General features: G+C 40.9%; 1 protein-coding gene across 4 annotated transcripts in view; it reads left to right on the forward strand.

Annotated features, from left to right (window-relative positions):
* Dclk1 (doublecortin-like kinase 1) overlaps positions 1-16,597 on the forward strand; it is a 346,512-nt gene that overhangs the window by 281,327 nt on the left and 48,588 nt on the right. For all 4 annotated transcript variants that reach the window (XM_013031454.1, XM_013031455.1, XM_013031457.1 and 1 more), the window contains 3 exons: positions 5,731-5,788; positions 6,225-6,344; positions 10,623-10,769. In XM_013031454.1, the coding sequence (XP_012886908.1) occupies positions 5,731-5,788; positions 6,225-6,344; positions 10,623-10,769 (325 nt within the window). The remainder of the gene's footprint in view (positions 1-5,730; positions 5,789-6,224; positions 6,345-10,622; positions 10,770-16,597) is intronic.

The following is a 16,597-nucleotide window of genomic DNA, read 5'->3' on the forward strand; positions in this document are numbered from 1 at the left end:
TAAAATCATTAATCTTGAAAGGCTTTAAAATGTATATGTACTGACCCCAACAAAATCAATATTTGATCCATTAAAGTGTGATCACTTTATTAAAGGTTAAGATTAAAGGTAGTCTGTGAACCAGATGGAAGGGTTGAGAGAGAATGGCTTATCCCTGCATTCTTGATAATTAATCATGGGCAGTAACTGGTGGCTTGTGGATTGAGATGTGACAGTAAAGTTCAAACCTAGACTAAGTGACCTCAGGCCTTCAGCTGCTTGCTTTAAGGGACCAGCCCAGCCACAGCTTCTTTTCAGTGGTAGGTGGGCAGAGTATGGAAATCAAGGGGCACTTCCCTGAATCACTGTCCTCTAGCTTTGTGGAAGTGGGCCTGATGTATCCATGCTTCCCTGTTGCCCTTCTTTGCTCCTAGTGGCTCCACCAGTTTCTGAATATTCCTGAAGATATCTCAGACCAGAAGACAGCAGGAAACATCGGCCTAGAAGAGCCAGTCTTTCTTTTTCATTAGAAAGTTCAAATCCAAGCCAGTATGGATGAAGGTCTATCAGATAGGGGGCAAGGTTCTATGTTTGACCAGTGTCCACCACATTTGCCTGCCATCCCTTGTCACCCTTCAGAAGACACCTCCCTTCCCCAACTGCGGTAGCAGAGCCTTTATTAAGCTATTCTCCTACCAAACCTTGTGTTCCACTGCAGCACAACAGTCTCAGCAACCCCTCTCCATGAGGACAGAGCATGAGTAACTAGTAAGAGGAAGCTTCCCAGTCACCTGTGTCTTCTTTTCCACTCACTTACAGAGTGTACCGCCAGACTCCAAACAAATGTCCCATTATTATCATGGGCCTCACACCTCCTCAAATAAGGGCATGCATAAACAGGAGTTTATTGAATATAAACTGTTGACAAGGCTCTTAAAATGTCTCACTACCTTGTCATCGTAATCCTGTAATGTTACCATCCCAGTGTAGAAAAGGACTGGAGAATTGAAATGCCCAAGGTCATTCAGCTCACCAGTGCTTAGATCAGAGCTTTGCCCTCAAACCTACACTTCTAGTCTCCCAGCTCCACTGCTTCTAGTAAGAACTTCTCCTCAAGGGTCTGATAAGAAATTTAGCTGGGCCAAAGCACATGTATCACATTTGGCCCTGGACAAATAAGACCGAATATTGTGTGTGATATGTATAAATGTGTATGCACACATTTATATAATTTCTATTAAATTGATATTTTAACCAATAGCAAATCTAGCCCTCTTTAACATCTTTTCCACTGTCGCAGAGTATTCTGTATTTAGCAGATTGCACAGTGTTTTCTCTATGGGGTATCTGGTCATTTACCAGGACTCATCATCTGCTAGGTTGACATGGTGACCACGTGTCACTTCTAGCTGGGCCATGCATTACAATGGTTTTTCAGTCTCATAATTCTAGTCTCCTCCTACTAGAGTTTTCCTGTGTCTCCATCCAGAATTAATTCATGTTTGTCCTTTGTAACTTGGATTGCATTTTTTCTGCATGAGTTTCCATCTTGGGTCTTACTGTATGAAACTTCAGTCTAAACACCAGATTGCCTCAAAAGTGTTAGCATTCAGCCCCTGTTGAACAAGGACATATGGCATGTGCCCTTTCTCCCCAGAGGTATCATGAAACATTCTTTTAATATTTTCCAGAGGTCCCGAAATATATAAAAGTGAACTAAGAATGTTGTGAATGGCACAGATTTCTCGGGGGGTACGTCTCACCAATATGAGGAATGAATATTTATTAATGAGGGCAAGTACGTGTCCTCTCTGATAAGAATAGAATGTCACAGGCAAGGTTTCTCTACTACAGTGGACACAGGAACAGTCGCCAGCTCTGCCCTACTGTAATACTGTGCCAGCATATACTTTTGCTAATGCATGGCTGGGTCCATGGAGATTGCTTCCTGTGCACTAGGAGCAATTGTTCAAGTGCTCTGTGGAGCTCCTAAGGCCTATTAAGGGAAGGTAATAACTTCAACTGGAAGAGACATTTTGAGTCCACCAAGGCAAACTCATAGAGCTGGAAAACTGTAACGAGAGGTCAGAGTACCAGTAAAGAGTTTGCTGGAAGTATCTTTTCCCTCTAACTCTATAAAAAATCCTAGGTATTAGTGCTCCCGTCTCTATTTGAGGAATGGCACCATAGAACTGTTGGTTCTTGCAATCTAGTAAGCAGACTATAACTCATATAGAAAAGGTGAGCCTTACCAGGGACAGACATTTCCACAGTCTTCAAGAATCATGTTCCCAGAGTCTGGAGGAACTTCCTGTGGAACTGGGATGGAGCGATGAATCAGGTGATATCGGCTTAGATACCTTTGGGTTTGCTAGTTGGTGCTCTTCTTTCTTTCCTGCCTGGGTCCTTACAGGCCATGAAGCCCTGAAAGAAAACTGGACATGGAGGTACTAGATGAGAGTCTCAGTTGGCTGCCGTCTTCTGTGACCTCCTCATAGGGGAGGGGTCGGGCTAGGTGATGGTAATTTGATGAACAAAGATTGCTGTTGATGAGGCTTCATCTGTTGAGGGTTGGTCCTCGAGTCACTCCACTACATAGATGCCAGCACCAACTCAACCAAGTGTGGAGCTACCAGGAGCTCAGGCCCTCCTGGGTATTTCTGGCATCTTTAAAACCTTAGTGCCACAGGACTGCTGTGGAATTAAATCAATGCTTTGTGGCAGGATGCTTGGACAGCAGAGATTCCCTTGTCACATAAGCTGTTCTAAACTTACATAATATAGCAAATGAGGAAAACTCCTAGCAATGGTATTCCCACTTTTATTTTTTTGTTTTGTTTTGTCACTGGGGCTTGAACTCAGGGCCTCAAATTTCTGCTTGGCTTTTTCACTCCAGGCTTGCACTCTACCACTTGAACTACACCTTTTTCTGACTTAATTAGTGTTTAAAGTATGACAGACTTTTCTGTCCAGACTGGCTTTGAATTCTGATCCTCAGACCTCAACTCATTAGTAGCTAGCATTTACAAGTGTGGGCCACTAGCACCTGGCCAGAGCATCCCAGTTTTTAATAGCCATTCCCTTTTCCATAATATTCTATTACTCGGGGCAATGGGTGGGGGGGTAATAGAACTGATGCAATTGAGAATGGTTATATTAACCAAGATAGTTTTCTCCAGTTCAAGTAAACACATACAAAGCTGGATTCAGTTTGAATTGAAATTTGGAGATTTCCCTCTAGTAATTCAGGCACTATTCTTAGGTCATACTTAATAGGAAGGTCAACATGCAAATTAATTTCCTCTGTTCAAGAAAAAAGGTGAAGCTTCTGTTGCTACTGCTTTTTTATAGCCTATAGGGGTCTGTACAAGGCCAAGGGCATTATTTCAAGAACAAACAAGCAAATGTCCCATATTACCACCAGCAAGCCAGTTGTCTAGAGTGTTTTTCCATATATCAAACTCCTGAGAACAAGTGAGTCAGTCTAGGCCAGGTCCCTGTGGCTCACACCTATATGTAATTCTAGCTATTTAGGAGGCTGAGAAAAGTCCTTGAGAGTCTTAGCTCCAATTAACCACTGAAAAGCTGGGAAAGAAGCTGTGGCTCAAGTGGTAGAGCTCCAGCCTGAATGAATAAGTGCTCAGGCTCTGAGTACAAGCTCTAGATACCAGTGTAAAACCTCAATAAAAAATAGGCAGTTCAGGGGCTGGGAAGGTGGCTCCGTGGTAGAGTGCTTGCCTTTGCATGCATGAGGCCCTGGGTTCGATTCCTCAGCACCATATAAGCAGAAGAAGTGGTGCTGTGGCTCAAGTTGTAGAGCACTAGCCTTGAGTTGAAGAGCTCAGGGACAGCGCCCAGGCCCAGAGTTCAGGCCTCATGACTGACAACAACAAAGGCAGTTCATTCATTTCAGCTCATCACCACCTGTGGAATAATTACACAGGCACAGAATTCCTCAAAGCTCAGAACAGGGAGGGAAGCAAAGACATTCCTGTTTTATTTCTTGCTAAGTGTTTCCACTTAAAATCTGTACTTACATTTTTATTCTTACAGCTTACATTTAGTCTTAACATGTGTTTGGGGGTTCATTTTGCAAATCAACTACTTTGGAAAAACATGTACTTCTAGTAATTAAAGATTTTATTATGGCTTTATCGATCTTCCCTCAAGCCATCCAGAAGAAAAGTTGTGATATGGGGGCGCACCTTGTCCAATATGAAACATAGGTCAATGAAATGGAATGTTTGATTGGATTATGTATCAGGAGGGAAATCCCAGGGAACTCTGGGAACTCAGCCCAGAGTTGCTTTCATCTTCCCTTCAGCTTCAGGCCCAAGACAGCCCACAAGCTTGACATCCTGGGAGCCAAGCCAGATGCCCATTCACTGGGGATTCTGCTTCCTGACTTGGTTGTGGAGGTGGTTTGGGCTTTTTGGGTCCTACAGCAGCTCATGGACTTGTAGTACTTTAATATTACTCCTTCAAGGGAAAGGAGGATAAGGTGATAGACAGGAATCACAAAGCTAAGGAGCCTTCTTCTTTACCTGGCCATCCAGTTACCTGTTTGAGAAAGTGATAGAGGGAAAAGCCAGGTTTGAATTTGAGCCTCTCGCAAAGTGTCATCCCCCCGTTCCTTCTTTCTGTCTGGGACTGACGGCAGGGTCAAGGCAAATGAGCATAGAATCTACTCGACCACCAAATGAAACATTCTGAATGAGAAAAAATTGCTGATACATTTGAATCTCGGACTTACATATCATAACATATCAGTGATTCCTTAAAAAATAAACACACCCTTCAGCTTCTAGTTTTCCTCAAGTATTTGCAAATTTTTGAAATCTTCAGAAGCCTCTTATAAAGAAACTCCTGAAGCCCAAAAAGAGTTGTAGACTTTTACGACCCAGGGCATTTCCAAGGTGAGGCAGTTCTGTGTAGGTGAGTTAGCTTCACTTTCTCATTTCCCACTTCTAATAGGCACTAATATGTTTCACCTCTTACTGAAGTGCTTCTTCCCCCTTCTAACTCCACTTCCTTACTGATGGCCTGGGGAGAAGGGGGTGTAGGGATAGCCAGTGTCCAAGCTTGTACTTAGCTCATTTCTCCCTCTGTCATAGCCATGTAGATTTTTTTGAAGAATCTACAGGCAGTGCAGGAGGAGCAACCTTGAGCTTTTAAGTCCATACCTTTAATTAAGGCAGGATGGATTGCTTTTGCCCCTTGTCAAAAGCATTTACCTCTCAAAAGAGACTGACATTGGGTATGATGGGGAATACCTGTAATGCCAACACTCAAAAGACAGAGGCAGAGGATTCTGAGTTTAATGCCAGCCTGAACTACAGAGCAAGACCCTGTGTTGTGGGGTATAGGGGAGAGCGGAAGGGGCTGGACAAGGAGGAAGTCAGGAACATATATCTTGCTATGTATAACACATATATCCTGCTATGTATAACACTTCCAAGAAGAGGGAGAAGCAAGTTAACAGGAGTTAAGGAAGGAAAGCAGTAGTAGTGATAGTATATTTATTTAAAAAGTAGTAACCTATATAGCTCAAGATCTGTCTACATTAGCTGTTCTTGAGTTTTGCCAGCCTATAAAGTATGTATAAAATTGATGCTTATAAATATTTACATGGTTCTTGTTTAAGGAAGGAATAGAGCATTATAAGATATTGATGAAGTAAGATGTTAATGCATAGCAAAATGATTCAACTGATCAAAAGTTAAAGGTTTTCATTCATCTTTCTTGTTGCAGGTCAACTGCTAGAGAGTATGCTCTGAAAATTATCAAGAAAAGTAAATGTCGAGGCAAAGTATGTATAAAGTTTATTCTTATGAATGTAGTGTTCTGAGGGTAAAAAGAAATAGATCAACTCCCAAAGAAACACAAGCTTAGAGTTGCATTTTTGTGGAACAGAATATTTTATACTTACTAGAATAAAACTTTATAAGTAATCCAAGAATGAAAGTTAGTTGTAATGATTGGATATCATTTATGTTCCTTCCCTTTGCTTTATAACCACTCCTTACTTTTGTGATCTAAGTTTCATTTCACTCTTGTATAGGAATTTATAGTTGTCATGATAGGTCCTAAGTCTCATTGTCTTCTGAAAAATCTAGGCTCTCCAAATATCATTATATTTTACCAAAATATATCTGCCTTAATCCTCAAACAGTATAGTTGTACTGCCAAGTAAGGTGCTCATATGTTTTGTATATGTTGATTAAGACGATGGTTCCCTTGAATAGGAGCACATGATCCAAAATGAGGTGTCGATTTTAAGAAGAGTGAAGCATCCCAATATTGTGCTTCTGATTGAGGAGATGGATGTGCCAACTGAGCTCTATCTCGTCATGGAATTAGTAAAGGTACGTGTTTGACAAATGCAAGAAATTTCTGTTTAGGACATTCTGCCTTCCTCTATGATAGAGCTCTGTCCTTAACTTCCTCCTACCGTTATCCAGTCTCTCATTTCTGTGCTTTAGTACGGTGACCAAGAATACTAATAGGGAGAGAACATGAAGTATAAGTCGGTGGTAGAGCCATTGCTTGACATGTACAGACCCTGGGTTCCATCCCCAGGGAAAAAGAAAAAAAAGACTATTAATGATAGTAGTATACTGCCCAAGGAACCGGTCCCAGCCTTGGCCCAAATAGCACTATGACGTTGAGTATAATTCCTTAGACCTTAGTTTCCTCACATGTAAAGTGAATTTAATAACAGTACTAAATTCATAGTGTTATTATGAGAAGGAAAAAGAGTTGATTCTACCAGCTGGTGTGAGGCAGACAGAAAGCATTAGATATGAATATGATCTTTGCCATTATTGTTATGGGAGAATATTCACTGTTTTGTTCAACTCCACCCAAAGGTATCAACAATTTTGCAAAAGCAAGTTTTGAAGTTTTAGTCACCAACCTAATATAATAATAGTACCATCCTAAAAAGTAATATAAGCAGTCTACTTCCTGTCAGTGGATATTGTAATATCATTGTGCCTCTTGAGATTACTTTTTCATCTTGGACAGCATTTGATGGATAGTCATGTGTTGATAATAGTTGAATGTAGATGGAAGATGGAAGGTATCTATTCAACTCACGTATGTTGAAATTTTCAGTAATTAGAGGTTTGTAGAATTGTCATGCTTTATTGATATGAGGTTATCTTTTTCTCACCGCCTTTTCTAATAGGCTAATGCAACTGAAAGCTTGAATGCTTTCTGTTAGGCATAAATTACTTGCACTAACTCCTACATTAATTGTGTACTAGTATTCAGAGTCATAGGCTCCAAGGGCTGTGCTTGAATTCTACACTCAAGCTGGTGACTGCACTGTGGGATTTTCTTTCTTTCTTTTTCTTTTTTCCTCCTAAGATTTAAGACAAGGAACACATTAAGTAAGCCAATTTATTATATAGGAAGATGTTTAACCTATTGCTATCTAGAAATATGTTCATATTTCCTAAAAGAAAAGCCTTAAAGCTGTCATTGTTCATAGTTGCTTTACTTTAAAATATGCTGCTTTTTGGTTTGAGTGGTACTGAGTGTTGAACTCAGTTTCTCTTATCCTGAGCTTACCAGACACACCTCCAGCCCCTTTGTACACTCATTGTTTCTTTTTATTGGGGGGGGGGTTCCGGTCGTGGAGCTTGAAGTCTGGGCCTAGGCGCTGTCCCTCAGCTCTTCAGCTCAAGGCTAGCGCTCTACCACTTGAGCCACAGCGCCACTTTTGGCTTTTTTTTTTCTTTTTGCTTACGTGGTACTGAGGAATCAAACCCAGGGCCTCAGGCATGCAAGGCAAGCACTCTACCACTGAGCCACCTTCCCAGCCCCCACATTCATTGTTTCTAAGGGTGGGTTTCACTTTATTCCTGGGCTGGCCAGGGCTATGATCTCCATACTAAAGTGTTTTCCTATGTCCCTAGGGATAGTAGGTGTACATTGCCACACTCAGCCTTTGGTTGGGTTGGAGTCTCTCATTCTCGCCTGGGCTGACCTCAAACTGTGAATCCTTGAACTCTGCCTCCCAAGTAGGTAGGATTACAGGTTTGAGTCATTTCACTGGCCCATTGTATTTTTTAAACTTAATGGTTATTTATAGGGTTTGGGGATATTTTCCTATTTCAAGTTATAACTTGCTTTTTTAGAGAGATGTGGCACAGTAGCACAAGCTTACAGTCACGTTTGAGGCTGGGGATGACTTCTTTTTGGAGGTAAAAATATTAAACTTGTTCTACAGAACAAAGATTCCATACTGATACTTTATTATCAAATTACTCCCTCTGACCAACCTATCAAATTACACTTCCTTTAGTATCAAAAATATTATTTTACTCTCTACATCAAAATTCCCATCCCCCCCCCCTTTCTGTGACATGGAAAATGGATTAAACCTCTGTCTTTATTCAACAGCTCCCATCCACTGACTGATTTTTTTTTGGTAGAGCTGCAATTTGCAGTTAAGAAACAAACAGAGGCAAAGACTCAAGGGTTGAAGAGACACTTTATGACAAAGCTTCATCGCTGTGGCAGTTGAATGACTGCAGTAGGGCCTTCATTATACTTAATGGTCTGTGTGAATTTTGTCTGCACAGCCAAGATATCCTCCTGGGGGGAGAGGCCCTATAATGTAACACTAGGACTCCTCCGTTGGGCCACTAGACCATCCTCTAGGTTTGGTCATATCCAGGGCTTCCTGGAGCTGAGCCTGGAAGCTCCCTGGGAAGGCCTGGCCTGTGAGTTCAACCATACTTTGGACTTTAAGGCCTCCATAGAGATATCTCTAAGAAATTTCTGTAGGGCCATTCTTCTCAAACTCAAAGGGTCCAGTGGATTGATAAGGACTGCCTGAAGCTATGGGACAAATAAGGAGTGTTTTCTGGGAGAGAGTCTAGTGGCAGTTTTTTGGTTGTTTTTTTTTTTGTTTGTTTATTGGTGGTGGTGGTCCGTCATGGGGCTTGAACTCTGGGGCTGGGCTCTGTCCCTCAGCTCTTCAGCTCAAGGCTAGTACTTTACCACTTGAGTTACAGTGTCATAGTAGTTTTTAAGAGGGCATTTCCTAACTATTAAAACCCGATCTTCAGACTTCTTCCATTACATATACAAATTGCTCTTGTGTTCAGAGAAGGGCAGATGTGCTAGAGAAGTTGGCCCTTCCTGAGGCCACAGAGAGCCCCAGGAGTTAGCACACACAAAGAAAAGGAGAGGAAGAAACATTCGGAAAAGGGGTTTGGGGCTGAGGAGGACAAGCTTGGGGTTCATCCTTCTTGGAAACCCTCCAACCAAGGAAGGAATCTTCTGCATGCAGTATAAAGAGAAGAAATATAATAATTTGGGAGGACTGCTTGGGGGCAGAACACAGATCTCCTTCCTCTCAGGATATGGGAAAGGGTGGTGAAGTCCTGAAGAAAGACAACAATACCTCAGCATGGCAAAGGTGGGTTCAGAATGTAGGATGCCTGGCAGAAAGATCTTGGGATGAGAGAAGCGTGACTCTGTAGCCACAGGACTGCAAACCCAGATGATACAGAGAAGTCTTTCACTCTAATGATTACATGTGAGATGGTCCAGAAGGATGATTCTATTGACTGGTCAGTGAGAGAAGTTTCCAGAGCAAAGATGATAATACAGAGAGGCCAGACCAGATGTTGATATCGGAAATTGTTCACCAACCAGGACTATCTTTTGCTTCTGCTATTTTGAGAAGAAAAAACAAGTCCCTTATCGAATTAAGTAACAGATGTAAGCATTTGGAGTTTGGGCTCTTGGGTGCATTGTACGTAAAAAGACGCAAACATCTTTTGTAAATCAGATGCAAATTCTCTGAAAGGGCTTTAAATAAATAGAACTTAAAATGGACCCTAAAATTATGCTGTTTCACCAAGTAGCAATAAATTAGCAAAGAACAAGGGAAGTAAAAGTGCCAGTGAATAATAGTCCTAGAAAACTTGTTTTGAAATTTCTCCCCCCTCCCCCCTCCCTTTCTCTCTCCCTCATCTAGTCATTTCTGGTTCTTTTTTTCTGTGATCCTTACAAAGAAGCACATTAAAGAGAGAGAGGAAGAGAAAGAGAGGAGAGAGAGAGAGAAAGAGAGAGAGAGAGAAAGAAACACTACACCCACTCTGACAGAGCTAAATCTAGAGAATCAAGGGGAGCATGCACACGTGTATGTTAATAATTTCAGAGGCAGAGGAACAATTTCGGCAGCAGAGGAACAATTTGTTAAGGGTGCAATTTACAGAATTACCTGCATATCCTTGGAGGAGGTTTAAGGCTATGACTGTGTCATTATGCTGTCAGTTGGTGTAATGCTGGGAGCATATGCCACGTGTCACTAGGCCTCTGATCTGGGGATCAAGTCTACCTCCACCTCCCCTTCCCTGGGGGCTGGGGAGCTGGCCGCTGTCTGTTATTGGAGAGTTCTTTTTCCTTTTAGCTCAAGCAGAAGGGAGACTGTCTTTTCTAATGAAGAAAGAAATCTTCCTAGAGTTTTTGGGTCTTTGAGAGGCAGAGGCAGGGAAAGCCCTCAAGAACCCAAAGATCCTCATCCATTCTTCATTTCCTTCACGGTCTGTCAGTCCCCTCAGCCTGGGGCCCATCCGCCCATCTGTTAACATGCTGCTCTTACACTGCTATTCTCTTCTCAGGGAGGAGACCTTTTTGATGCTATTACTTCCACTAACAAATACACGGAGCGAGATGCCAGTGGGATGCTATACAACCTGGCCAGTGCCATCAAATACCTGCATAGCCTGAACATCGTACACCGGGACATCAAGCCAGAGAACCTGCTGGTAAGAGGAATGCCAGCTTCTGGCACTCTGAGCTCCATGCCCTTGGGAGCAAATACACGTTTTCCCTTTTACTTTCTTCTTAGACAATTTTTGCAGACAGGCATACTGGGGGTTTAACCCTGTAATCCTAACTACTCAGGAGGCTGAGATCAGAGAATGCAGGTCCACAGCCATCCTGTGCAGACAAATCTAAGAGATTCTTCATTTAACTAGCAAAAAGTCCAGGTCTAGTTCAAGTGTTAGAGCACTGGCCTTGAGCAAAAAGACAAATGAGAGTTCATGGCTCTGCGTACAAGTCCCAGTACCTCCCTCTCCCCACCCCCCACACCCCTTTCCCAACACCTTAACAACTTATTGGCAGGCCAGCTGGCCTGCATCTCTCATGTAAAACTAGCCTTTCAGGCTGACTATGGTTGATCCCCAGTACAAGTGTCTCACTTTACTAGTAAATAATTACCAGACATAAGAATGGGAAGAGAGGCCACAAGTCTAAAGCTGTAGTTAACATCTTAGACTAGGACAAAGTAGAGGGGTTTTTTTATTTTTAATTTTTATTTATTTTGGAGGGGGGGGGTCCGGTTGTGGGGCCTGAACTCTGGGCCTGGGCGCTGTCCCTCATCTCTTCAGCTCAAAGATAGCGCTCTACCACTTGAGCCACAGTGCCACTTCTGGCTTTTTTCTTTTTGCTTATGTGGTGCTGAGGAATCGAACCCAGGGCCTCAGACATGCAAGGCAAGCACTCTACTACTGAGCCACCTTCCCAGCCCCACCATTTTTTTTAAATCCATATCTCTTTTCTGTTAAGAATTTTTACTTGGGAAAAGAAGAGAAGCCCTAACAGACTTTGCTTTAGTCTGCTAGCTGATCACTTACTAGTAGTTCCTACGCTCTAAAGCCTAAGGGAAATAAATCATAATTGGTTTTAGAGCCACTAGGTATGCTACAGGGAGGGAGATAAGCATGAAGCCTGACTTTTAAAAATCAAAGACATCTTTTCTCACTTTACAAATACTTTGTTTGCTTTTGAATTTTCTATCTCTAAGGAAGAGTTCATCATGCAGCAAAAGAGGATCAGAAGCCCAGTTACTGAGGGAACAGTAGGGGAAAATAAAAAAGGCGGAAAGACAGGGCTAGGTAGGGGAGAGTCACAGTATAAATGTTACTGTCTTTTCAGGTTGGAAATGAATTATATACACAAATGTATGACTTCGATCAAAATGCTAGCTGTTTTTCACTTCCATGATCCACCCTGAGCATCCTATAATAACTTGAAACTCCCTGTTAGTTTGCTGGTCTCTTTAGAAGCTTAGGAATTGAGGATTCTTTTTCTAAAGCAGTGTTTCTCCAAGGGTGGTCTGAAGACGCCCTGCATGACAATTACTTCCAGCTGCCAGTTAAAAATGCAAATTTCTGGGTCTCCATGCCCCTCTGCCAATTCAGAAATAGTATCTGGTGACAGGGCTCAGCAATCCACATTGCAGCCAGCTCCTCCAGGTGATGGGAAGGCAAAAGCTGAGGAGCCTCTCAACTCCCACCACAGAGACAGAAGCAAATGAGATCTGCTGCCATGAGAACCCGATCTGTGCTTTGAGCTTTGTGCTTAGCCTTGGGCTAAGTAAGGGCTTCACAGTTATTGTCTTGTCTAATCTTCTCAATCATGGGATAAATTCTGTGTGTGTGTGTGTGTGTGTGTGTGTGTGTGCACGCGCGCGTGCGCGCGAGCACCAGTACAAGGGGTTGAGCTCGGGGCCCAGGTTCTGTGTCTTAGCTTTTTTGCTCAAGACTGGTCCAATACCACTTGAGCCACAGCTCCTCTTCCAGCCTTTTGGAGGTTTATTGGAAATAAGCCTTACAGACTTTCTTGCATAGACTGTCTTTGAGCCTTGGTCCTCAAATCTCAGCCTTTCTGAGTAGCTAGGATTGCAGACATGAGACACCAGCCCTCTTTTTGGAGTGAATTCTTTTACTGTCCTATTTCACATAGAAGGAAACTAAACACCTAAAAGATAAATGACCCATTCATAGTTGTAATGGTTGATCAGTAGAAAAAGTCAAGATCCCAACTTAATTCTTACTCCAAAGCCATTTGAACATAGTAAGTTATAAGTTAAACGGAGGTTAACTGAGTACTGTTATGGGCCATGAACTTGGCTAAACACATCACTTCAAGGAGCTGGTCTTCAAGAAGATAGGCATTCAGAAATAAATATGTACACAGTTTGTTGCAATTATGTTGGTAATCTTGAAGCTATTGACTAATGAAGGCAGCTGAGGTCAAGTGACAGAGGTCTGACTTAATTGCATGTCTCCGTGGTAGCATAAACATTCTCTTCTACCTTCACAAACTGGGGCAATTTTCTCTCATCTCCGCATTCATTATTCCTGTATCCTGAATTATGTAGGACTGTCTTGTGGGAAAGGACTTACAACGAGGCCTTTGTTAATAATTTCTCCAAGCTCCAAAACTCCAGTGACTGATTGAAAATTAAAGGTCCAATTCTCCTCCTGTTTTTCCTTTGCAGTTCAGTTTTAGGCAGCCATTTTTCATTTGCTCCTTAATTATAGCATTAACTCTCTAAATGGCTAAAATGCTTATATGGCAGCCTTGTTTTGCTAAAAATCATAATGTATAGGATACCTTTAAAAGGCTGTCCCACTGGAACATATTTTGCTTTTCATTAACCAAAAAGAAAAAAAAACTCTCCTTTTTCTTGCTGTTTTAATTTAAGAATCTGAACAATTACAGAATCTGAACAACTTTAATAACAATTGCAATTACTCGAAATAATGGTTTTTCTACATGAAAATGTAAGAGAATCCATTATGGTAGTTTCTTACTTTTAGGGTTGGTAAATTTTGCACAGCTAAATCTATTACTGGGTGGATATTAGGATGGCATCACTAATTGCACATGAGATCTTTGTTAATTTCAGAACTTTCTGAGGAAATATAAAAGAAAAATCATCTGTGGAGGTACACCTCCACATATGCAGTATTTTTTTATTTATTCACTTATTTATTACTGGGTACTTGAACAAAGGGTGTGGACACTGTCTTTTAGCTGCTTTTTCTGTCAAGGCTGTTGCTCTACCAGAACTTTAGCCACAGCTGCACTTCTGGTTCTTTTTTTTCTTTCTTTTTTTTTTTTTGGTAGTTAATTGGAGATAAGAGTTTCAGGGCATCTGGCACATACCCAATACTTATAATCAGATGGAAGAAAACCCAATACTTATAATCAGATGGAAGAAAATTTGAAAGCAAGCACTTCTTTTTTTTTCTGTTTCTTTTTTTTTCTTCTATTGGCTAGTTTCATGACCTTGAACAAAATTTTTTACTCCTTCTAGCCTTCTTTAAGGAGATTTTTTAAGGCAGAGAGACACATAATTATTAGTTCTCTTTCTTTTATTTCCCTTCTAAATATAATGAATGTTAAATGACTTTTTAAAATGAAAGTGCTTTATAATAATATTGTATATAAGCCGGGAACCAGGGGCACACTCCTGTAATCCTAGCTACTCAAGAAGCTGAAATCAGAACATCATGATGTGAAGACAGCCAAGGCAGAAAAGTTCCCAGGACTCCATCTCCAATTAACTAGCAAAAAGCCAGGCTGGAAGCATAACTCAATGACAGTGTGCCCGCCATAAACAAACTGAACAAGATTACAAGGCATGGGGCTGGGAAGTTGGCTCAGTGGTAGAGCGCTTGCCTTGCATGCCTGAGGCCCTGGGTTCGATTCCTCAGCACCACATAAGCAAAAAGAAAAAAGCCGGAAGTGGCACTGTGGCTCAAGTGGTAGAGCACTAGCCTTGAGCTGAAGAGCTGAGGGACAGCGCCCAGGCCCAGAGTTCAGGCCCCACAACCAGACCCCCCCCCCCCGCAAAAAAAAAAAAGATTACAAGGCACTGAGTCCAAGCCCTTGAATCAGCAAAATGTTACAATATTGTTGTGAAAATTATTTTTTCTCTTTTATTAACATTGTTTTTAAACTTTATGGTCCACTTGTTTATGTGTGGATTTGCCCTGTGATGAATGGAAAGCTATCGATTATTGTTTTTAAGTTCTATGCCTAAGTAAATATAAAAACTTTGAATCAATTTGCTTTTTAGCACAGGGAAAATGACTAAATCTGTAAAGTGGTCACACTAAAAATTTTGCTTACTGGTTCACTACAAATCTTTATAAACTCCTTTGAAGTATAAAACTGATAACAAGACTTTTGCTAGTAAATGTTTAATATTTATTGCATCTAGCGAAATGGGTTTTATAAATGTTTGACTCAGTTCTAGATTTCTATCATGTACACAAAACTTTTGTCATTTATTTCTTTTAATTCTTATAGCACAATATTAAAATGTATCTTAGCCTCAGAGTTTCAAGGCTTTGCAGTAATATATGACTGATACATTTTAGGTGAAAACTTGGAACTGGCTCAAAAAAAAATCACCTCTTTCTTATTGTATCATTGCTAATACTTTGCCTCCAAAGTGATTATAACAATGATTTTTATGTAGTTCTTTTTTGGTTTGCTTGTTATCAAGCCTGGTGCATAATAATCCTATGAGATGGGCATAAGTGAATGAGTTACTTCTCCTAGAGTAGGGACAGAGCATATGAAAGGAGTCTATGCCTTTTCTCAACTCTTCCATTACACGGAGGAGTCACAGTGGCCCCAATAAAAACCTCATTGAATGGGTACAAGTGGATCTCCAGATGCACTTGTGAGACTCTGTGTGTGTGTGTGTGTGTGTGTTGTGTGGGTGTGTGTGTGTACCAAAACAAATAACTAAAGGCACTTCCTTTCTTTTACAATGTGATTTTATTTTTTCATACAAATTTATCATGACCCTAGGAAATTTTTATTAAAGTAGAGTTATATGGCATTGAATTGATTCTTGGTGAAATTCTGATATATTGTAATGTTACATAGTGACACAAGACTAGATATTTCTTCCCTTTATTTTTTGATTCAGCTATATGAAGATCAGTAAATAAGGTATTTATTTATGATAAGTATGTATTGGAATTTTCCAGTTGGTTTAAATATATCATCTGAGGTCAGGTGAGAATTCTTGTTTTCAGAAAATTTATGTGGACATTAACACTAGTATCTTTTTCTCTCATATTTGTTCTTACAAAGGAGATCCACTGTGATATTTCCATCCATACTTTGATCAGATTTGTTCCCCCAGTTACTTTTTCCTATCTTCCCTCTGTGTGTGTGTGTGTGTGTGTGTGTGTATGTGTGTGTATGTGTGTGTGTGTGTGTGTGTGCTGGTCCTGAGCCTTTGATTCAAGGCCAGAGCATTGTCTTTGAGGTTTAGTGATCTACTGCTTGAGCCACAGAGCCACTTCCAGCTTTCTGGTATTTAATTGGAAATAAGTTTCACAGACTTTCCTGCTGGGGCTGACTTCAAACTTTGACCCTCAAGCCTCAGTCTCCTAAGTAGCTAGGATTGCAGGTGTGGGCTAGCACCACCAATATTCCTCCGTATTTTTGATGACTGTATTTAGTGGGCTTCTTTATTCTATTTTCATACATCATGCCACATTCTGTGTTTTTAAAAACATGATTCAACACTTGCAATTTTCAGTAGTGACCACTAGATGGCAAAAATACCTTGGCAGCAACATCATCAGTAGTTTGTTTCTTCCAGTGAACTGGACAAATCTTTTCCAAACTTACAGACAGGTATCACTTCCTTATAAAATTTAGTCTTTGCTTAAAAAAGTACATCAATATTTTTTTAGATTCCAGAAATAAACTCAATGTTTGTATTCAAGTTTAGCAAGTTATGTTTGAAACCTTTTACCTCCCAAACTCTTCC

The sequence above is a fragment of the Dipodomys ordii genome, unplaced genomic scaffold (assembly GCF_000151885.1).
Source record: "Dipodomys ordii isolate 6190 unplaced genomic scaffold, Dord_2.0 Scaffold140, whole genome shotgun sequence".
NCBI classification, from domain to species: Eukaryota; Metazoa; Chordata; class Mammalia; order Rodentia; family Heteromyidae; genus Dipodomys; species Dipodomys ordii.